This window comes from Battus philenor, unplaced genomic scaffold (assembly GCF_028537555.1).
Source record: "Battus philenor isolate CCGP_79_NKW_IND1 unplaced genomic scaffold, ilBatPhil1.0.hap1 SCAF_28, whole genome shotgun sequence".
NCBI lineage: Eukaryota > Metazoa > Arthropoda > Insecta > Lepidoptera > Papilionidae > Battus > Battus philenor.
Window position 1 is genome coordinate 7970813 of NW_027181691.1, and position 23952 is coordinate 7994764.

The window sequence follows — 23952 nt, forward strand, 5'->3', positions numbered from 1 at the left end:
ATTAAAAAACCTATCTACTAATAATTAATATGGATACCTAGCGAATTTGCAAAGATAAGTGCCAGTGGGTAGGTCACATAGCTCGTAATCATGCAATGGACAAACGACTTTGTTAAAAAAGGTTTTATTGGAAATGTATGGGGGAGACCTATGTCTATAGGTGGATCTTCTTTAGTCTTACAGCTGAAACGATAATGAATGGCGCTCTTTAATAGAGATGTATTGTTACGTAAAATAATTTGTTACGTCATTATCACCTTGCTTTTATTACAATCTGTTAATGTATGACCACAATTTGTTATTAAAATTTAACAAATATTAATTAAAAATTATTCCAATAAATCCATACAACTTTCACAGGTTAAAAATCACATATACTCGTATAAAGAAAGACAGCATGCTATATACAGGTTGATTTGTTATTGGTGTAAAAGTTTTAAATGGATGATGAGTTAGCAAAAACTTTTAAAACTTTTACATCTATTTCCAGTCGACCTGTATAGCCTTACCAATCTGAAATATGCTAAATGATTTTTTTTCTTCTATTAAAATACGACAGGGCAAGTAAACAATAGCCAGTATTATGTAATAATCCTAATTTTGAACACTTACTTCATTATAGAGTAGCGGTAGCCCAACGATAAGGATTGAGAGTTGCGATCGTATTTGCCGATTTCAATTCCCAGGATACAATCTTATGTAATTCAAACTTTGTGCATTAACTACAAAGGATTGCCACTGCACACAAACAAGTTTTCAGAGGATCGGCGGCAGCGTTTTTTGCATATCATAATACTACAATGCGATCGCTAACCTGCCTACCAAGCATGGCGATTATAGTACATGCACCTATAGATACTTTTAGGGGATGTCTATGCCTTGCAGTGGGCGTTTATGGGCTGAAACAATGACGAGGACTTCATTGTCATTACTTTATTTATTGTTTCTGAAACCATTGATTTTTAGATAGATTGTATCATACATTGATTGACAGTAAATGAGGTATATTAGCTAACCAACCACCATGAATACATAAAAGTTTGGCAATTTTTAATAAACGTGAAGACAATTCGTAAGTTAAGAATTGACCATAAGTCACCATATTCAACAAAGATAATTAAAATATTTCTCTTGAATCAGAATGGAGAAAGGTGAAAATATTAATATAGTCGATATTCACAAATATTACACCGCGAAACATCGACTGACTTTGTATGTGTTTTTACAGAAATGTTTACAAAAAGACAAAAATAAAAATCACTAAAAAAAAGTTTTTAAAGATGTGTATTTTTTACATAACCAGCTATTTAATGACTTCATTGTTTTCAGAAACACCGCTAGAGGAAGTAACAGATGCACTGTATAATAAAGGAGTCAAGTTTCTAATGGAGCATGATCTCAAGCTCACGTTACCAGAGCTTTTCTTCCACGGGACCACATTAAAAGTTTCACCGAGAGCTTTGACAAAGACGGGGGCTTTGGTACATATAGATTTGGAACCAAAGGAAAACGAACTTGGACAAGGACGAGTCTTTTTTCAAAAGATAAGTAAGTATAATATATATACTGTGTAAAATAATAATATACATACTGTGTAAAAAAATAATAAGTATTGTAATGGAGAAAAATAAAAGCCAATAAAAATGTAAAAACAAGAATCAAAAATAATGTAAAACAAATCAACATATCCCTATAAACAAACAAAATAATAAAAATGTAAGAGTAACAATAATAGTAAAATATAAGTAAAAAATGTGATATAGAGCAATAATAGAATATAAGAAAATGTAACAGTAATGAGAAATGAATGAAAGGCGATATAGAGCGAAAGGGAAAGATAGTGGAATTGTGGAAAGAAAGAAATGAATGAAAGATAATATGAAGTATGAAAGAAGAGAATGAAAATAAAAAAAAGTCTGTGAATAAGTAAATAAATGTAAATAAAAAGTCCCTGTCCCACACCAGATAGTAGGTATGAGAGGCTCCCAATAACGGGGGCAATAAAAAAAGTATAATATAAGTATTTAATTTTATCAAAAATTAAATAAGTAAATCAACAATCATTATAATCAAATAATCGTCAATATCTCCAAAGCCACGAGCAATTCTTAGAGCAACATTCGAGCTACGTTTCTTACTAATGTTCGTCTGAAGTGGCAGCGGACGTGGCACATAGATCGTTTAACCAACGGCCTTTGGGGCTGGGCTCTTGTGTGACGACCACTAGCCAAAAGACGCAGCGTCGGTAGGTCCCCAATTTGGTAAACCTACGGCATGGTTCAGGTCGCAAGATGTCGCTGAATGCGGGCAGTGCAAAAACAACCATTGTGGTGATTTTTGGGGGAGGCCTTTGCGTTCAACAATCGGTGAAGATGATGACAATTAAACATCCGTATTTAGATATTTAATGGAATCAGGCGATACCTTGCGGAAGTCCATCCTAAGTAAGAAAAGGACAGACAGTGAAGATGCCCCGTGGAGGGGTGAAACACGTGTTGAGTAATTTGGCGGTGGCAGTTGTGTGATTCGCATTGTTTGCCGCTTACGCATTTATCAGCGGGCTGGCGGGCGGTGCACTTTGTTGCACGACTACCACTGCATGTGCGGAAGTGGCTAAATATTGGTCCTTTTCTTAATCCGTATTTAGTTCCCGCTAATTTTACTAAATAAAAGACTTACTACAAAAAAGACTATACTTTACCAAGCTTACTTTAAAAACACAGAAAATTATTAATTACAAAATTTTCTTAATTTTATTATTACATAGCTTGTATAAGTTTTTTTTCAAACTTATTTTCAAACATTAAAGAAATAAATCTTCAATTTATAAGTGTCCATCAATTAAGAGAGATTTTAAGAGGATGAACAAAATGGATTCCACTAAGGAAACAGTATACAAACAAATAAAAAAATGTAGTCTATGCTATAAAGGCCTTTAGAGACGTAAGTAAGAGAATAAACTTTTATTAAAACCAATTTCTTTATTACAGAAAAATATATCAAAAAGAAACTAATAATGGCAGCCCTGGCTATTATATTGGTGATAAAACTGATAGCCCTGAAGTTGATATTTGTATTGCCTTTGATTCTGGGAGTAACGACTGCGAAGAAGATGTTCCTCAAATTCCTGCTCTTCCTGTTTCCGGCGTTGAGTCATATATTTAAACTTTGTTCCTGGTATCACCAGAATTATCACACGACGAAATATCATCACCATCACCATCTGATTACACATCATCACCATAAGGTACAATATATCGCCTATTTTATATATAGACATAGTGTGTTCCATAATTGGCATGAAAAAATATTTCTTTTCATGTTTTACTAGTACACACCATCTTCGATGTTTGTTATTTAGTAGCGTAGTGCGTTCCAGTGTTGAAAAGTTGGAATGCCCAGTGCGGAACTACTCTCTGTACTCAAAAGAACTTGCTTAAATTCCATGAACACTTACTCCGATAGGTTTAGCAGAATCTCTTCGTGTATTTTTCGCGTGATTTGATGGATCGATTTTTTCTTCCGCATAAGAACCGTCATAAGAAGCCTATTTCTTTCTTCATCCTTCCAATTCTACTAATCGTACTTAAATTCGTTAATCTACCTGTAAGAATTTTGTACCTTTTCCACATAACCATATATGTATTAATATGTATACACATTTATATATATAGGTACATATAAGTATTCTTGTATATATGTATGTGTGGTATTGTATTTATTTGTATGTATATACACGCTAAATCTCTCTCTTCGTCATGTCTCTTACTCTTTCTTTCCATCCAAAGGTTACCTGGTAGAGATCGCCTCGAGCGATAAGACCGCCTCTTGTACCTCTATATAAATCGTTTCCTTTTTTTCTTTTAATTTTTAGTTATTGTCTATAGCGTTCAAAAAAGGTGTATATAAAATAAATAAAAACTTTTTATAGAGTGTATTGTCCATTACAACATAATTGGCGACGGTTAAATAACACCATCAAGTTTCAAGTGGAACTTGATATTATAAAAATTACTGGACGAAATCCTTTCCAATGCACATAATTTTTCCTTTAAAACACGATAGTATTATAGTGCTAAAAATTTTAAAGGTATATTTAAATTTGGAACAAAAGTGTGTAAATACACTTTTACCAGCTTCGAACATTGAAATTTTTTTTTCAAGAATGTTAGTGGCCTGGTTGGTTATTTTTTTTTAATTTTTTTTCAAAAAGTCCAGTAATAGGTTAGCTTTATATACATTGACAATAGCGGATGTAATACGCGTAGTTTAACTTATTTAAATAAACCTAAGAAATTGAGACGCTCGCCATTAAAAGTGAATTGTTTGGCATTGAATGGTTTGAGCATTACTTTGACAAAGGTGGATAATAAAATACATACTTATCTTTTCGAACAGCAAACACGTGCCGGTAAACGCACCGTGGGTAAGTCTCCTACTAAGTAGACCAACGTACGTCAAGGTCGCGGGAAATCACTGGATTCGGTCAGAGCAAAACCGGTCATTGTAGCGATCTTTAGTAGAAGTTGTGGCGTTCATTAGAACGCACCCAAATTTATTATCTGTGAACGCATCTGTTTTTGCATGCCCTTTCTTAATCTCGGTACAACTCTCTCTGACGCGCCACGCTACCGAGCGGACGAGTCACTTCAACCGCTGTTCAACAAAGGAAATACTTGTAACTCAGATTGAGATTTCTTGTTCCGTGATATTATATAGGTTTAACCATCCGGCAAGTGTTTTTTTTACATCGAATTATCTATTACGGGACGAGTGGCCTGTACTAACGACCACCCCTCAAAGTATTTGGCTTGCAGTAGGTGGTTGTGGTCTAACGTGATGATTATAATAATGATTCTATTCTTTGAAGTTATTTGCCCTTATTCGTATACTAAGCTACGTTCAAATTTTACATTTTAGTTGCATGTTCTTAAAATTTTTGTTTTAATCTCCAAGCGAGTATCCCGTTGACAAGTTAAAATAAAAATATCTATTCACTATCCTTATTTTCCGCCATTATAAAGCTTATATGAGAGAATAAAAGAAATTATTTTTTTTATTCTATTGTATCATTCATTATAAATACACGAATATAATGTTTTGTAATTGAAATATAAATGATATCATTACGTTTTGAACAAAATTATTTTTACGAAAAAACGTCTTAAATAATAGGGCTCAAATTAAAATGTCACATGTTCTCAAAATATGTGTATTTCACTTCACCGAATAACACCACCAATTACTTTTTTGATGAGCAAAGCGTCAGCCCCGACTGGCTGGTTTATAGAATTCGTCCTTTACTGCAAGAAGTCTCTTTTGTGCATGTGATATTTAAGCGGTCATCACTATATAAAAATGGAATAAATAGATAACTTTGGTTAATAAATTTATATTAATTATTAATATTATCTAAAATATGATTATTGAATGTTAATTCAATGCAATAAGCTAAATTTCACTTTGTAAATAATACTTTTTCGAAAAAAAAAAACACAGCTGTAATACGTTCGATTTATTTTTAGACGTATTTTCCACCTCTTATACAAATACAGGATGATAGGTTTAAAAGCTGTAAAGTGAATGTATTGCTGACATACCAAAAAAATCTGCTTTTATACGTATTTCCAATCAACCATGAGAAATCTAAAATATAAACAACAAGCATAGATTAATAGCTTTCGGTAGTAAAAAGTCCACAGGAGCAGATAGTAAACAATTATTAATTTTAATATACATATGTTAATCCGAGTTTTGAAAACGTTTCATTTTAATTCGCAGAAAATCAGCTATTCACTCACCGCTTTTAGTCCTATAACATGACCTGTAGAAATATTATAAGAAGTTATTTATAGATTTATCAGGGGTTTTTAATTTAATGATGGAGATATCACTAGCGTTTTCGATTGATGGTATAAGAACTTTTTTGATCAATAATCTCTGTTTTTCCAAATATATTTATAGTTGGATCGTACTTGAGATGACAGCGTTGAAGGCGGTTAGTCTTATTAAGTGCAATCAATCAATTCTCAATATTGGAAAGCGTGAACTCTTACTTCTTGTGACTAGTGCGACCGGAAGCATTGTACCGCGCCTTACCGCGGTGAGATAAGGACCAAGAAAAAAAATAGCATAAGTCAATACTGTCTTTATCCCTCCCTCCCCCCGTCTGTCGCCTTAACCACAGTCTAGCGGTTTCAAAGCACTTTAGGTCCAAGAGAGCCAAGGGTTGTTTGAAATTTACTTAAATCGGTGGATTATGTGGTATAACAATGCATTACATACTTTTATTGTAATTTTAGGCACCATATGCACCTGCATATGGTCATCCATCTCATGTGGTCGTAAAACCGCATACGGAACACCAGCAAACACTTGACTACAATACGCCGGACTGGGAGCTCTCTGGACCAGGACTTGGTAGTGAGTAAGTACAAATTTCAAAGTATTCTTAACAATAGGGTTTTATTCTCTATAAATATCGCCATCATTTCAGCCAGTAAGACGTTCACTGGTGGACATGTCTCTCCCCCATAGATTTCTAATAAGACCAATGTGAAGCAGTCTGCATCAGCGTTTTCCAAAGACCTTATCATTGTCATCTGGTCACTTAATAGATGGATGTTCTACGCTACTCTTACCTATCCATAATTTCTAATCTAATTATCCGCCATTTTATTTAACACATCGGTAAAAAGAGCGAGATATTCGGCCAAGTTCGTTTTTGTAAATCGTTAGTTTTGTCTATTATAATTTGATAATTAATACAATCGTAGTTTTGTCTACAGCTGGTTTTGATGAAAATGTTACTCTTGTGCTTGTTGTGCCAAATCAAATGCCGTATAAAGTCTCGGAGGCTATGAGTTCGATTCTTCTCTTACGTATACTTTGTAAATAAGATTTTAAATTTATTTAATAATTTATGGCACATCAATAATTTTAACACAATTATAGACAAAAAATTATATATACTGTAGACTAGTGCATATATTAATAAAAACGTACATATTGGCAATAAAAAATTGTTAACTTGATGAAGTTGATTATACAGTAATAAAGATCATTATTATTATATTCCATAGAGGTTTTCAATAGAGATTCAAAGGTCTTCACAAATGATAAAGGATTTAGTTAAATTAGTATATAAGTATGTTGATACATGGACATATTTAAAAAAACTTTTTAATTTCCATTAGATATATAGGATCCGATATACACCGCAACGCCATAGCAAACTTCAAGCCGCACGCTAACGACATCAACGATATAAACTCATGGGGCCTTGGTTTACCAGGAGGTAAGAATATATCTTATAGTACAGGAGAGTAACTATATATAAATAAATGTCACAAGTTTGACCATTTCCGGGGGCGGGAGGCCGCCCCCTAATCGCAAACAGCGTGGTCGATCCGAGGTATGATCTGCATCCTCCCTCAGATTTCCGAGTAGTCCATGCTGCTGTCTCAAGCCCCATACAGCACATCACAAAACATGTGTAGAGCCGTTGTGCGAACGTTATCATGCAACTGAAGAACAATTGCCCTGAAAAAAAATTTTTGGAAGTTTACGGACCCTTCCGCTCCGTGAACTCATTACCGACGAAGCTGTCAAAATCTCCGGGCTAACAGCATTAACATTAATAAAATCAATACAGCTATGAGAAAACTGATTAAATGAAAGAGAAAAACAAGCGAAGGAAATTTGCAAACGATTAATTTATAAACAATATTTCAATTATAGAACGTTCACTGTTGAACATGGGCTTCCTCCATAGATAGGACCAGTCAGAAGTGGTCTGTATTTAGTGTCTTCCGACGAACTGAATAAGGTCCTCTTACCATGTGGGTGGTCCTACCTTCCACTTGTCGGTCTGTAGTCTCTACTCCAGAATGTTAAGGCCCCAGTGATCATCTTTTCTGCACGCTATGTGACCTGTCCACTGTCATTATCACTGGCTAATCCGCTGAGATGAGTCAGTTAATTTTGTTATTTTAAATACTGTAGTCTGTTTTTTTAGGCGTGCGGTCTATAGAATGACCTGGAGGGCGAGGCCTCCTGTTCAGGGTCCAGTCCTGGTTGGGTTGTTATACAAAAACAAAGTCTTTGAAATGCGCATAATGAAAGACCTAATTAAATTATTAAACTATTTGTTTTGTGTTGTAGTTAATATCTGAAACGAAGGCTTTATTATTATTTTAATGAGAAAATCCGCAGAAGAACCAATGTCACTGACGTAGCTCGACGATTTGCTTGCAGAAGTGACAATGGGTGGGGTACGTTTGTGGAACTTACAGGCGTTGGGAGCCAAAGGTTCTTGAGTGCTGCCCACGATCTGGTTGACGCAGCATGGGCAGGCCCCAAAAATGCCATGCATGCCATGATGCTATGCCTAAAGCATCAATCGACAGGCAATAATATGATGATTATAATTATTCTGTATACTTTGTACGGCTTGTGACGGTGTTCTTATGTCAATTACTTAGTATTTATGTCTTCAAAAGAAAAGCGTGATGTACAGATATTAAATCTACAAATTAATAGGACAATCATTGAATGCGGGAGAGTACGCGAGCAGTAACAATGCCATTCCCAACGTAGTGGCATCACCGAACGCGGGAAACAAAATCGCAGTTGGAAATCCTGGACGGTAATAACAATTTTTATATATTATTTAATAAAAAAAGGTCTCCTATAGTCATCTAAAATTTTCTATATTAATTAAAAATTCAGCTGTCCCTCTCTTCGCAAACTTAATGAACGTCCCTCAGACATCCCACCATAATATTAATCCAACAAAATATATCTAAGCCTTATAGTTCTAGAAATACCGTGATTAGTCAATACATTAGTGAAAATCTCTTTATATTTATGTACGTATATGGTGGGCCAAGAATTCGTTAAAATTTAAATCTCAGAAAATTAGTAAACAAACTACGCAAAGCGGTTCCTCTTGCTTCTAGATCGTTTCTCGGAAATTTAATAGCAGTGGATTTGTTTCACGGGGACCCAAGGCGCTTATTGTATAATCTATCGAGCAACGTTCGTTCTAGTACTGTTAAAATATGTACAGTTATATACTTAGCCTTAAAGAAAATGTATAGAAGTAATATTGATTTATTCGGGACGTACGTAACTCTTAAAAAGTATTTTGGGCTGAATTAACAAAATTAATTTCAATCAAAATTAAAATTAATTATAATCAAAATCCAAAATCCAAAATTAATTTTTATCCAAAATTGAAAATAGAAATTAATTTTACGGAATCATCTTATTATTACATATTTCGTACTAATGTATCATTTACAAAATTATATAACTTAATTTTCAGGCCAGTTGGACCTCCGAATCTTTATTACAGAAACAAGAAGGCAACGGCGAGGGATCCAGAGAAGGAGGCACTCGTATGTTCATACATTTTTATAATATTTTCCTTAAAGGCCACACACAAAATTATCACCTGTTTACATTAAAATATAGTACAAAACAATATATATCTTAAATCGAAGGCAGTAAATGATGTTTAAGTATTTTAGGTATTGAAAGGAGTGGGGAGATTCTTTACCCTAAATGAAATAAAAAAAATGTTGTGTGAAGTAGACCACATGACTGTTCCGTACGAACTGCCTGTGTTTGCCAAAGTTACATGGCTGTTTATACAACTACGGGAATAATTTTATAGGATCTTTCTACAGTCACGTGACGCAACAGTTTTTTTACAGAATTTTTTTTTAATTTTTCATTTTAATTATATATACATTTTTTCCTACTATTAATACCTTTTAATTTTTGGTCTATAAATATTATTATTGTCGTTGTCGTCTTTTCAGCCAATAGACGCCTATTGCAAGGCACAAGCCTTCCCAAAAGATATCTTATATTTTAATACAATGAAATTGTTTGTATATCTTCAAAAATATCTTGTAATTAATTAATTACAAAAATTAAGCCTTAGATATACTGTAACCGCCACGCTTGGCAGGCGGGTTAGCAATCGCAGTGTGGTATTATGGTACGCAGAGGAAGCGACTGCTCATCCTCTGGAAACTAGTTTGTGAGCGGAGGCAATTCTATTAATGCACACAGTGTAAATTACATCAAATTGTTTCTTGGGAATCGAACCCACAACCTACGATCGCTACCGCTGGGCTCTACCACTGTTGTGTTAATTTTATTCTATTTACACTATTTTTTAAATTTTCTATCTCATTTGCTTTATACTTTTTTAATCTATGTTCATCTTAACTTATCTATAAATTCTATTTACATGTGTGTGTGACATCTATTATATTAAATAGATGGCAATGTGTCACACTATTCACCTTCCTTATTGATTGATATTTATTTCTTTATTTAGCCCCTATTGCTATATAATATTTTTACATAGCAGAATTTCATAATAATTTTGTTCTACATAGCGCAACTCGCAGTCTCGTAGGCTTTTTCCAATTGCTTCCATCAGCCCCTGTCTCGTGCCTAGCATGTCCCTAAAGACCCTGCAATACTTTTATCATCAGGCCACTGCGGCCACTAGGGTCTCCCTTTTTTCCTTCCTTTATCAAATTGCTTCTAGTTGTCCACACAGAGGTAAACTATGTCCACATTTTTTTTTCTCAATATGTGACCAGGCTATATCCATTTTCATATATAATGTTCGACACAACGGGTTTAATTAATTTTTCACAATTCTGTTAATTATTTTTTGTGTGCATGCCAGGAACATAAGTTTTAATTGTGTTGCACTTCATCCGTTGCTTGAAGTCTACCGTCTATCAACAAGACGATCACTTGACGTCGGTCTGGACTCGCTGGTTATTATTCGGCCTATTAAATCTTAAGATTCAATAGGCAGCTACAGTATTAACAACTAAGAACTATTATATATAACGTTATTAAAGACTAATTAAAATACTTAACCGATACACAAAAACATTAAATTGTTATGCTAATATTAAGACAAAACACACTGACATAGATCAAATTAGCAAGTCGAAATGACAATGGGCAAGCCATACAGTGTTCAGAAGAAATGAACGAATGAAATGAATCTTAAGGTACAGAATGAAGACCGGCAGACGTAGAGTAGGAGGTCCACCTACAAGGTTGACAGGTAACTTTGTTAGCTCCCAGTCTATCTAGTTATAAATCTATGGGCAGGCCTATACCCAGCTGTGGACATCGTACGGCTAAAATGACGACCATATAGGTGAAAATATCTTTCGTCTACAACCACTTATATATTGTAATGCGACAACATTGTACACAGAATAAAAATTATAAAATGTAAATTTTTAGATACGAGCCGCGACATTAGCGGCCCGAGCGCCCGCGTCTCCGGTCAGAGATGAGATCCTCAGAGTGTCACAGGCAAAACTCACTGAAACTAATCGGGTCAAAGCGGAAACCGAGTTAGTGAGACAGCAGCAAGAAATACTGGCCGCACAAGATCCTGTAAGAAACACTTATGACTTTAATAATTTTGAATAAAATGAAATAACCATTATTTTTTAGAAAAGGCTTTACATATAATGTATATTTCACTGTTGTAATCGAGAAGACAGTGGCAAAAGACTTTATAGTTACTCTTTTAACGCTCGTTTCAAGTTTTTTGCTGCAATTAGTCACAACAAAAACGTAAACAAAACCTATTTACGACCTTATTTTTCTTTTTGATATTAAAATAATGGTTGTCGCTGTTTTTTAGAAATTTTTGTATTACTGTGTAAAATTAACACTATGCTATTATAATATTTTCACTCTGATATAAATATATATATAGTGTCAATGTAGATCTATCCAGCAATTCTCAGTAACACCAGTTATATACACTCACAGGCATATAGTCTATCTTCGTGCGAACCTCTTAGTTCAAGTTGCGAAATCGGGCTGGTTTAATTTTTTTAAGTTCGTGGACCACTCAGTTCCGCAAACTCACTTCCAATGAAGCTGCAAAAGCTTCCGAGCTAGCATAAATAATATTTACACACACAATGTACATCAAAAACCCAAAAATAATTTCATTGAAAATAATCCTTAAAGCTAAATTAAAAAAGTGCCCTATTAATTAAATTTGATTTTATATTTCTTCTGTTTGTCTATTTCGAAGATGTTTTTGACGGTTAGTGTAGATAATGAGATGTACAGAGTAAAAGGGTCTTAAGCCTTGAAATTAAGTTATAACGATTGTTTTTAATTAAAATTTTCTGGTAATATAATTATGCGTTTTACAGGACACAATAGCTGCAGAGAAATTCTACGGCGCTCTATTGGAAAAAGTCGATGCGATTCTCATGCCGCTGGGTGCAAACGACATCGGGTGCCGGGAGCGCGCCATATGCGCAATGTATAATGATCCATTCAAGCACTCGCCATACAGCAATTTAGTGTCCAATGAATTAAGCAAGTAAGTATCTAAAAATTTTTAAACTAGTGTGGTAGCCGTGTTACTCTACGTCATCTAGCAGAGTTGCCATTGCATATGCTAACTGCAAACTTCAGTTTTGTGGACCCCTGGTTATTTCCTTATCAAGGTAAAGCAAGGAATATTTATACAGTTATTAATTTTTCACTGAATTACTATTGTCATAAAACTTTTCTTTTTAACATTTTCCATTTGTTTCTCTTGTTTTCGCTTAACAATATCTTGCATTACTTTTCTTAACATTCCTTTCGTACATCGTCTCACTCCCACCGCCTACAGGATCCTATATTTATATTTTCTTATGTTTTGTTTATTTTTGCTTTTTACATTTATTTGCCCTACTTCATTTTTAATGGCTAAATTTATTATGCTTATTTCATTGTCTAATGCAAGCATTAATGTCAAATATTTTATTGCTCCGGTTTACTGATGGTAATAAATAATTAAACTATTGTTCGTTGTAAAATAACATAAAGATACTAGGTTAAAGTTTACGCTCTAGAAGATTCTCCGCCTAATTAACATTCAGAAGACACGATATTATGTACTTTAAAAGCATATGAAACCAAATTACTTATACCGTTACATTTGGTACGTCTTCGTCCAAAAGATATGATGGCCGTCATGGTATTTGACCTTAAATTGCTTCCATCTTTGACAATCTTTATGGAATGAGACAATGTCATTCTTTGCTTCATGAATTCTATTGTTTAAATTTAGAAATTACGTGATAATTTACAGCAATTTTTTTCACAATTCTATGATTTTCAATTTGTTTTCTTTTTGCGATGAATTATTTGCTTTTCATTCGTTAATACTGTCAGCGCAACTTTACGAATAGAGAGCTTAAAGAAGAGAAGAGGTTCTACATCACAGTTGAAATAAAAGACTGTGTGAAGAGAACCGAATGGCTATTCTACGGCTTTTACGGAACTTTTAGTCATAGTTTTTTTTTATACACCTTCGAAAGTAATATCACAAAATGTATCAAGCTCACATCGTCCGTGAATGCTGTTACTATTAAATATCTACATTTAAGCGTTCTTTCATCTATAAAAATAAATAAAATTTGAATGTCTGTTTGTAATATAAAAATAATAGCTTTTCCTTACTATACCAAAATTATTAATTAATTTTTTTAAATTTTTGTCTGTCTGTAATTTTGTTCCGGCTAACATCTGGAATGGCTGCACCGATTTTGACGGGACTTATACTGGCAAATAACAGATGTAAGGAGTAACTCGAAAAAACTTTTAAAAACTATTACGGTGAAGGAGTTTGCAGAAATATACACATGAATACCCTTACTGATTATGGTCAATATTAAATTTCGCTCAAATAACATCGTAAAGGATTTTGGAATACTCTCAAAAACGTCTAAATTTAATTACAGTAAAATCTGTTTTCCATGTTAACTCAGATAATTTCCAGGATATATAAATAGAAATTAAATACATGGATGTTGAAAATTTAGCTTTGATTTGGTGTATAAATAATCTTTGTAGGTTAAACATAATGGAAGTTCGGAACGAAAAAACTCGGTTTATTGTTTCTCCAGTAAAATTAGATTTTCACGATTACGGGTTTATTCGGTGGGGAGCGACAATTTGTTATAAAAGTATTGTGGCCGCAGTGTCAAGCAATACGAACCGTGAACGCTACAACTGTTATTCAAAGGGAGTCCAGTTCGCTCAAAGCGTGCAAGTGTCCGGCCCATGGGTTTATAAATGTACAAAAGATAGCTAGTCTAGTTTGACATCTACACTGCCCATTTTATTACTGGCAACATTTTACTGCACTAATAGCGAGACTTGTTACTAATAAGCAATAAACATAAGCTTAATACTTCTATTTCGTCTAATTTTCAGAGACTCAAGCGAGCTGGTGCCCCCGGCTGACAGTAAGATGGCGTTGAGATATTATAGATACGTTCAATCGGCAAGAGATGGACAGGAACAGAAGGATTGCGTTGCTTTGTACCCTTACTGCAATATAGATTATAATCAATAATTTTTTATCTACTTTAAATAAAAACGTATATTTGATTCACGAGAAAATTATTTAATAACATATAATCTGTATAACACTTCGATTAAAGCAATTGTTTTAAAAAAACAAAGAATTTTAAATATTATACAAGTTTGAAGAAATAGCTTAGAATAATTTATTAAAATAGTTATTTTCAATAATGACGTTATAAACGTGATCATCTTTTTCGTTGAAAACAATGAATTTCTTTTTTTATTTAATATAATATTTAATGATGAATGATGACCTTTATAATAAATGTAATTAAGATAATAACGTAAATGCATTTAATAAAAAATTATACGAATGTTATATTTAGGTATTTACGAATTTAAGTAACAGCTACATCCAAACATAGGCTTAGTAGCTAATTCAAATATTTATTTTTAATTAAACAAAATTTTTAGATTGGCATTGTACCTAAGGATATTGGGTTTTTCGCAAAGTTCGTGTAAATTTTTAAAAGGCGGTCTAAAACGAATGTTAACATATTACGATGTCTGAAAACTTTTCGTACATACAGTAAGACAGAGAAAAGAGAAAAGGTAAAATCAGCTGCCATTCAGAAATTTCTTAGACTTTTAAAAAAAAATGAGCACTAACTTTACGGAGAACCTTATAATATTTAATTATACATTATTTTTACTAAAATAATAATTCTTTAAATGTCAAACTTTCAATATGTTATTCTGGTGCCCTTTAATATAAAATTATGCTATTCTAGCGCCATCTCTTGGTGCTTTTACTTATCATAAGCTTGTTTTGCTTTTGAAGAAAGATAGATGGCGTTAGTAAAGCTTAAATTTACTGTTAAACCACAAAATTTTTGACAATATTTAATATTGTCAGATTTTATAATAATTAAATAAAAATTCTTTGTTATTTATTTATTAGACATAAAATCATTTAAATAAGTAAAATAAAAAATATTAGTTTTATATTTTTTTAATATTTTAGACCATTAATTTTAATTCTGTATAATTAAATTTTCACACCCAGAACTCTTCACAGGTTGTGGTTCACAGGTTGATAGTATCGCGGCAGCTTTACGATTGTATCGATGTCGCTGCAAATAGTCGCCGTGGACAAGGGACCTAAAACTGTTTATTGATTTTCTTCTCTTGTATTTAGTTTATTTATAGAGATGTATTCATAAATCATTTTAGTCACTAGGACATTAGAATCTGTTGATGTACAATTCAAAGATATCATTTGCTCAAAAATATTCTCGTAGAATATTAGTCATTTCGATAAAAACACTGAATCTTGTATTATGAATAACTAATTTATTTTTAATAATTTATTTTAATCTTAAGTTAAATTATTTATTAAATCTGATTAAACGATACTTTTTATTATATCTAGTTTTATTTATATAGTCTTCTCACCATGTCATGGTCTTATCGAAGAACAAGCTTTCTTCCAAACAATCATTTGATGGACTTGGTTAAAAGGTAAAATAGAGTAAGCAGTCATTAAGAGTTAAGATCCATTTCTTACATTTAGATATTTGCATACATATTGTATACACTTATAATACAAAATACTTATTATAGACATATCATAAATAAAAAATTACATACTGTTATAAAACATCAACTACACAGTTAAAATAACATGTATACATATTTCGAGATGTAGTCCGAAGGATTGTCTGAAGTGGCAGTAAGTGGTAGTAACCACGTCGCTCATGCATTCGACGGCCGTTATGATGAAAAGATCCTCGATTGGCGATTACGAGTCGGTAGACGGAGAATGGATAGGCCCCTGCACTAGATGGACCGAGGATATAGTCCAGGTCGGAGTAAGTCGCAAGCGCGATGATCTTTAGGTGAAGACATGATGATGATATATCTCTACTTAAGTAAGAAAAGGACCAATTATATGGTAATAATACATATGGTCCTTTTCTTACTTAGGATGGACTTCCATAAGGTAACGCCTGATTCCATTAAATATATCTCTACTTATCATTGTAATATACAAAATACTACAGTGATAAGTAGCGAGCTTTACTAGTCTTTTAAAAACTGACAGAGCAGGCGCAGGCAATTCTTTCCACAAGGACACAAAACCTTAAAAGCAAATACAAATATCAAGTAACCTAGGTCCATGTTTCGGAATTTTTTATTCCAAATTTTCTATCGTAAACACCGAGTGTGAATATAAATTACGTGAAGAACGCAAAAGACTAACAGCAGACAATATTTACGAATAAATTCTCGCAAATTGCAAATCATAATATTGTAAGAAATTTCAACGCTTTAGTTTTTTTCATGGCCCACACTATTGGAGATCTCTCCTACCCCTATCTTGTTTGGGACAGGGTTTTTATTCCTCCTTCATTAATGTTTTTTTTAAATCGTTTTTTATTTTTATGCTTTTCTGTCATTCCTCTTGAAATCTATTATTCCTCTTCTTTCATCAACACTCTTTGGATCCCCATTTTCTAGAGATCTCTCGAAATATCGGCGTAAACCATTTCGATATAGCAAAGTTAATTATTAGACTAGTTAATAATAATGGAGAAGGTATGATATATATAAGCAGGTAGACGCGGGTATCACACATATATGGGTATCACAAGGTAGACCGACGATATAGTTTATGTCATGGGAAGTAGCTGGATTCAGGCAGCGCGAAACCCGTCATCGTGGCGATCTTTCGGTTAAGCCTATGCCTTGCAGTGAGAATCAATCATCTGAAAAGAGGAAATAGAGAAGATATGAATCTATTTTTAAAAAACTAAGAGCGTTAGCTGGAGTAAGAAGCGGTTTACGTCTCGCTTTTTCCAAAGCATTTACATTCCGAAGCATTTACAGTTTATTTATTTATTTATGTATATATAACGAGAGATACGCCAAATACAATGAGCACATTTCAACAACATTTTTATAATTCACATTGTAACGCGTTCCACATTTACAGAAGTCTACAACAAGCAAATTCAAACACTTTGTCTACAAAAATAAAAAAAACAAAGTCGATTGATTTACAATTAAAATTACATATTTCATTATAATAAACATAATTTTATCCTTAAGACGCCCATTGTTGGGAACATGTTCTGTGAATGGACGTCCAACGCTGCACTTGCTATTCCGTTCTTCACTCTAGAACTTTAAGACCCTACTATACTTATGTCCGTATCTCCGTGGCACGTTGGGCGACTGCTTACTTGCTAATAAGGCTCGAAGAGAGAAACAACGTTTAAGTGTTTTAAGTCATCAATCATCATCAATGTGAAACACATTAGTGGTAGATGCACATAGTACTGAAGGATGCCGGGCCAGAAAATGTTTCGCAGTTAGACTTACTTAGTTTTACGGCATACTTTAGGAACATTTACGAGTCAACAACTTCAAGAATCGAATCTACAACAGATATTAGATTAGGCATTTGGACTTTTGACATAGTTTTTTTTCTAATTCATGTTCATTTTAAAGCCTATTCGCAGAAAAGTCTCATATATATCCATAGTAAAGTATTACGTAACATTGTTGCTTAATCTTTGATCGAATGTTGACTAAATCCAAAGTAAACAATTGACATTATGTCGCATGTGGTTTTCTAGAAACATTGTTAACTAAATGAGAGTTCGTGTAATTGCAATCGGCGTTTTACTGGTAAGCACTGTTTAATTCGAACCAAATTAGTGTGTCGTTGTAAAGAACCTACTGTGATCTATATCTATTAAATCTTTACAGATTTAGTGCTGTGTTAATAATTATAATATAATTATTTCTCTCTCGCAGCTATTATTAAAATTAAAATCCAAAATTTAAAAATTAAAAAAAAAAATTTTGCGTGGTCAAAAGTTTTGATAATGACAGACGTCAATCAAATAAAAAATAAAGTATAGTTCTATTACCAGCCAGGACGTAAAATACCGAGAATTTTTTTTTCATTTTGTACAAACTCGGTGATTATGATCTACGTCACAGATGTCTTTTGTCGATGCATATAATATATGTGTATTTTAACATGGAAGGGAAAATTTTAAATCTTATAGCTATTTAGTAATCCCACTATTAGAATGTATTTATTACGCAGCACGATCATCACGTATAAAAGCATTATTATATAGTATTAGATAGGGTTTTTAGTCGTCAGATATTTATTTATTTAATACTATTTATTGTACTTCTTATTGTGCTATAACATAGGTACATAGTTGTATAATAATAAAGAAAAAGTACAATGGGCAGTCTTAGCACACGAGCCAATGTCTTTCCGACAGCCAAAGTATAGAAACAGTAGATATAAAAAGTAAAAAAAGTATTGAATAAGGCTTGCTTGTGATATTTATATTCATCATTTGCAAGCTTCATAAAATTTCTAATTGAATTATATATCCGGGCGGCTACGAACAGAAATGTAATTTATAATGTCACAGAATAATTATGACATAATTTTGAAGAGTTCATGCAACAGAAACTGGTAAAAAAACCCTGCTATGACATAAAGTATATACTGGTATCGCAAGTATGCAATAAAACCCGTCGGTAAAGGCAGCGTATATAAAATTTCACTTATATACAAAAAAACATGACCCATTGACATCGCCAGGATCAGTAAAATTCTTCATCATCATTAATGTTTCAAGTTTAGTACGCCCACGGCTGAACATAGGCCTCTCTTATAGATTTCCAATAGGACCAGTTGGAAGCCGCTAGCATCCTACGTTTTTCCAACGACGTTAAATAGGTCGTCCAATCCGGTAAGTGTAGTATGTAGCAGCCTGAGTCGAGGTTCCTCAGGGAGTCCTCGAGTTTCGATACTTTGGAAAAGGTTACAGGCTAAGCGCTGTCTGCGCTTTACCCCCTTGTACCCGCGGAATATCCAAATGCTACTGGCAGCTGCGTAAGCCAGAAAAATAATAACCAGGTCATCTGTTCACCTTGCACCAGGTCAACCATTACTAACCAGGCACTTTTTTATATCTAACTGTATATATCGAGATATATTTCTGTCAATTAATCCGTATGGCATCGAACAATATCAAGTTTCTTTTCTATTTTGGGATCGGCGGACAATGGAGACAGTGACTTCATTGCTTCGACGGCCAAGCGGAACCTCGCACCCTCGTTTCACTGCGATACGTGATCAAATGCGTAATGAGGCGAAATTCTGTCGCATTTGATTGGTATTATATACGGACGCTTGCAGGATTATTGTACTCAGCTGTTTCTAAAAACAACTCTATAAGCGATTAGAGAAATGTTTTTTGTTTCTACGAATTAATTTCATTAGAAAAGGAAGACAAAAAGTGTAGTACTAAAATATTTTTTTCAATTAACATTGATTCAAATATATTTAGCACATTTATGTTTCATTTAATGTAGAAAATATTACAAATATTGAATGTAGAATAACTCATATAATCATTGAGATATTATCAATAGGTAAACAATGTAGGATTCTTCGAAGTGTCTGGTGGAGGCCTTCGTTCAGATGTTGACGAGTTACTGAAATAATGACGATAATGAATAGGCAAAATTCAAATTCACGTTGTGTAATTGTATGTTTTTTTTTCAGGTAGGAACAATTCTGACACGTGTCATCAGTGACCACAGAGTAAAAAGGGGGCATGCAGATAATGTTCTAAAATCGCTACTCAACATATATAAAATGAATCCTCTAAGGAGTTCCAAAGTGTATGAAACGTTTTCTAATCAACTGCTTTCGACCAGACCGGACACAAAGCGAGCCGTCTTGAATATTGATTCAAATGAAAGTACAAGGTTGAAAGAAAAGAGAACCGGTGAGAAATTGAGGCAAATTGAATCGATTATACATCACTCGCAAAAACGTACATCGAGCGATTTTAAAAGTATCGTTGTCGGTACCAGCACGCCTGAGGGTTTCATGAAGAGTTCCAACATTAATGACTTCTTAACAATAGAACTTAATGACACTGAAGATAAAATAGCGAAGGGCAAAATTCAAATTCTAGTCAATAATGTTGACGAAAAAATGTACTCTGACACATCTTTAAATAACATCAATCCTTATAAAGAATACGATAATTTAGCAAGGAAATCTAATAAGAAATTACATTTAAGATTTTTAGATGACGCTTCAAAAAACATAGAATCCAATTTGTCTGACTACAATGAAAATGTTATAGTATTGAGATAAGATAGGATCAATAAAAAACAATCGTGTATAATTTGAATCTTATAACATAGACTTTATTTACAATAAAATAAATAATTTAAATAAATAAATTAATCAGAGGTCCGTATTATTTTAAAGCTTATTGTATGGTTTTTTGGTTTATATTTGGCCGGAGTAGGCGATTTCGTGGGCGTCTTCGTACGATCGGGCTTGGTAAGGACCATGGGAGTCCCAGCCTGGGGCGTGGTGATCTACATGGTGCTCAACGTGGTGCTGAGGGTAGTGGATGACTTCGTAGTTTACAACCTTGGGCTTCGTGAATTTGAAGATGACCATGGCACCTGTAAAGAAATCATATTTAATATCAATAATTCAATAGCGATGCACATACGAAAAATATAAAAATTTCTAAAACCATTTAAACCAAAAGTTTTCAGACTTTTTTATCATTGACCACTTTCAAAGCTGGTTTAAAGATTTACAAGTAAAAGTAATATTCTCTAGCAATATTGACAGATGAAGCCAAACAAATGTTTTAGTAACTTTTAAACCTTCGCTAATGAATCGTGAACACCAATTTTTTTTGACAAGCCAACGCAGACCAGCCTTATGTCTCAGACTTTAGGAAGTAATGATTCTAATTACTTTACGTAGCGTTTTCTGTATTTGTTAGTACTTACCAGAAAGAACTAAAGAAATAAGGCCAAGAGTTAGAGCCTTCCATGTCTTAAGAGCGATCATAGCGAGAGCCAATGGTACCAGAACAGCAGTCTTGAATTTCAGACCTAGGAGGAAAGGCAGCACCACCTTCTTGATGAAGCCGTGTTCTGAAAACATAAAGAAACATTAGTATTCAAATTTACTTTGAAACCTTAAGACTAGTTTATAGGGTCACGCACTGCTCTTGATCCTCAAAGGCTTGGGAAGCTTGATCTTCTTCTTTCTGCCTTCGAAAGTCTCCACCTCTTCTTCTCCGTCTAAAGGCATGGTCAATTCCGATGGCAGGTCAGTCAGGAGCGACCTCGGCACATATTCAGAAGCAGAACTACTAACAATCTCTTCTGGAACTTTCACTCTGAGAGAATGAGTTTGTAGAAAACGGTCTACTTTATCGAACATGGCGTATGCGGGATCCTTTGCCATCCTTGGGTCGACATTCTCGTCTTCCTCGAGTGTTCCCATCCTCACAACGGAGAGATTCTCCGTGATTTTGATCTCGTCATCGTTGCCAACTCGGGAAATCCACTCCAGGGTTCTTGGTTTCACACACTCCACGGAATATTGACTTAAACATTCTTTGTAAATGTTCGTCACCAGCTTCGAAGCTGGATATTGAGCACTGGCGAAGGCCGCGAGCGATAAAACCACTAGTAATTTCATTTTGCACTTTTTATTCACGATATATTTTATTTAATGACGGCAGATGCGTCCGACTGCCGTCCGATAAGCGGTCACAATGTATGCCATGGAAGTTCAGGGCTTGGTTTATATACAAGCATTAATACGTGACGTGGTGGCGGAATGCGGAATGGTGCTATCTTCGGCACATGTGCGGGGGTAAGCCCGTGGTACATTTTAATTGTGTTTGTGAGAGGTGACACTATGTCAGAAAACTGTCACTTTGTTGCCTCAGTGACGTAGGAGTCCTTTAATTAACTACGGACCCATTTGGAAGATGCAAAAAGAAGTACAGTAGTTGAAGTACATTTATTTAATACGTTTCAGATCCTCGATGTGACAACGAATAAAAATGAGATGTGGTGAAGTATAGACTTGCGAAAAAATTTTTACATAATCATTTAATTTTTAAGTTAGTTAATTTAGTTTTTAAGAAGCGCGATTTCCTTTAAGAAGTATGAGTTAAAAAAATAAAACATCTGTGTAAGTGTATCGAAAATTTTATTTTTATCTACATTATATTTAAAAGCGTTAAATTTATTTTTCATGTAATAGAAAAAAATACTCTAATAATAGTTTGAGTGAAAATATGGTAAATTCAGAATGTTAATTAATGAAATATTTTTTAATTTGTTCATTAACTATTACGTTCGACATCTTTATACGAATAAAGTTTGGATGACTTTAACATTTTAATGAAAAAAACAAGAAAAGAAAATTATCAAAGTATGTTTAACAATATAGTAGTTTTCACATTTTATAATTGATAATAGGTTTTTACGAAATTATTTATAAATAAATATATGTATAATTTAAGAGGATATTAATAGCATGTTACATTGTTACAATAAATTAGGAAATATATTTTTTTAGATTTTTGACGATTTACGGTATTTTATTTAGCAATCTACAATATTTATTTGTCATTTTTAAGATAAATACATTACGAATAACTTTTTTTATTTCTTTATTGATACGTGATGACAGAATGTTTTTAGAGCTAGCCAGTTTAATAACAATACTGGAAAAATTGTTATTTAAACGCTTCACTGATCTTTTCACGTACATCACATCATTCTGTCGTTTCTTCATCATCAGCAGCTACTTGAAAATCACGTTTCCGTGTCAGTATGGAGTTAAAAGGTGGTTAGTATTTGTTTATGAAGCTCCGCTGAAGATAAGCTTGTTTTACATTTCTTTTTTCGTTTCAGCCCATAGACAGCCATTGGAAATCACAGGCCTCCGGCAAAACTATCTATGCGAGATATACCATAATCGCCACGCTTATCAGGCAGGTTGACGTTAGATTGCCTTGTGTGATAAAACCGCCATTGCTACTTTTATTGTATATTATTGTGGAACTATTTAAGTGTATCCCAACATGTACAATAAAAATAATAAATTAATTTTAAAAAATAAGTTGGCGATCGCTGTGTGATATTATAGTACGCAAAAGGACGCTGCTGCCCGTACTCCAGAAACTAGTTTGTGTGCAATAGCAATCAAATACAACTAATGGACTAAGTGTAAATAACACATCATTGTATTCCGGGAATTGAATCCGCGACCTATGATCGCAATCCCCTACCGTTGCCACTGTTGAATCGGTTAAACGTAATTTATATACTCTTAACGTATCTTAGCAAGGCTTAATTGTAGCACGGTGCATTTTATATTAAAAATTAGTTTTACTTAAATTGTAGTACTTACGCACGTGTATTTTTGTCTTTTTGTATCATAAAAGATGCTATTATTGTTATATATATATGCACTATATGTAAGTACATATACACTATATTTATATATATACACTATATTCATATATATACACTATGACCATCGTCTATTAATAATTGTCTGTGAATTTTGTGATTTTTTTTAATAAGTAATGATTGATAGCATAAAGAAAGCAAAAAACCGAACTATTTTATTGCTCCAGAAAATCTATTCGCCCGTCTTTTTGGCAAGTAATGATATCTATTACTAGA

The 23952-nt window shown here is 33.5% G+C and overlaps 2 protein-coding genes across 2 annotated transcripts in view; one reads left to right on the top strand and one right to left on the bottom strand.

Annotated features, from left to right (window-relative positions):
- Osi17 (DUF1676 domain-containing protein Osi17) overlaps positions 1-14463 on the top strand; it is a 31215-nt gene extending 16752 nt beyond the window's left edge. Inside the window, exons 2-10 of the mRNA XM_068769573.1 lie at positions 1330-1548; positions 2991-3247; positions 6303-6427; positions 7197-7297; positions 8542-8647; positions 9329-9401; positions 11293-11448; positions 12228-12400; positions 14287-14463. Of these exons, the coding sequence (XP_068625674.1) occupies positions 1330-1548; positions 2991-3247; positions 6303-6427; positions 7197-7297; positions 8542-8647; positions 9329-9401; positions 11293-11448; positions 12228-12400; positions 14287-14428 (1352 nt within the window). The 3' untranslated portion in view covers positions 14429-14463. The remainder of the gene's footprint in view (positions 1-1329; positions 1549-2990; positions 3248-6302; positions 6428-7196; positions 7298-8541; positions 8648-9328; positions 9402-11292; positions 11449-12227; positions 12401-14286) is intronic.
- A 6262-nt stretch (positions 14464-20725) lies between these two features.
- Osi18 (DUF1676 domain-containing protein Osi18) lies at positions 20726-21946 on the bottom strand. The gene is made up of 3 exons (XM_068769604.1): positions 21466-21946; positions 21247-21393; positions 20726-20907 (listed from the first exon to the last, which is right to left on the bottom strand). Exons 1-3 carry the CDS (start codon positions 21944-21946, stop codon positions 20726-20728), a joined length of 810 nt encoding a protein of 269 aa, XP_068625705.1.
- Positions 21947-23952: the final 2006 nt, after the last annotated feature.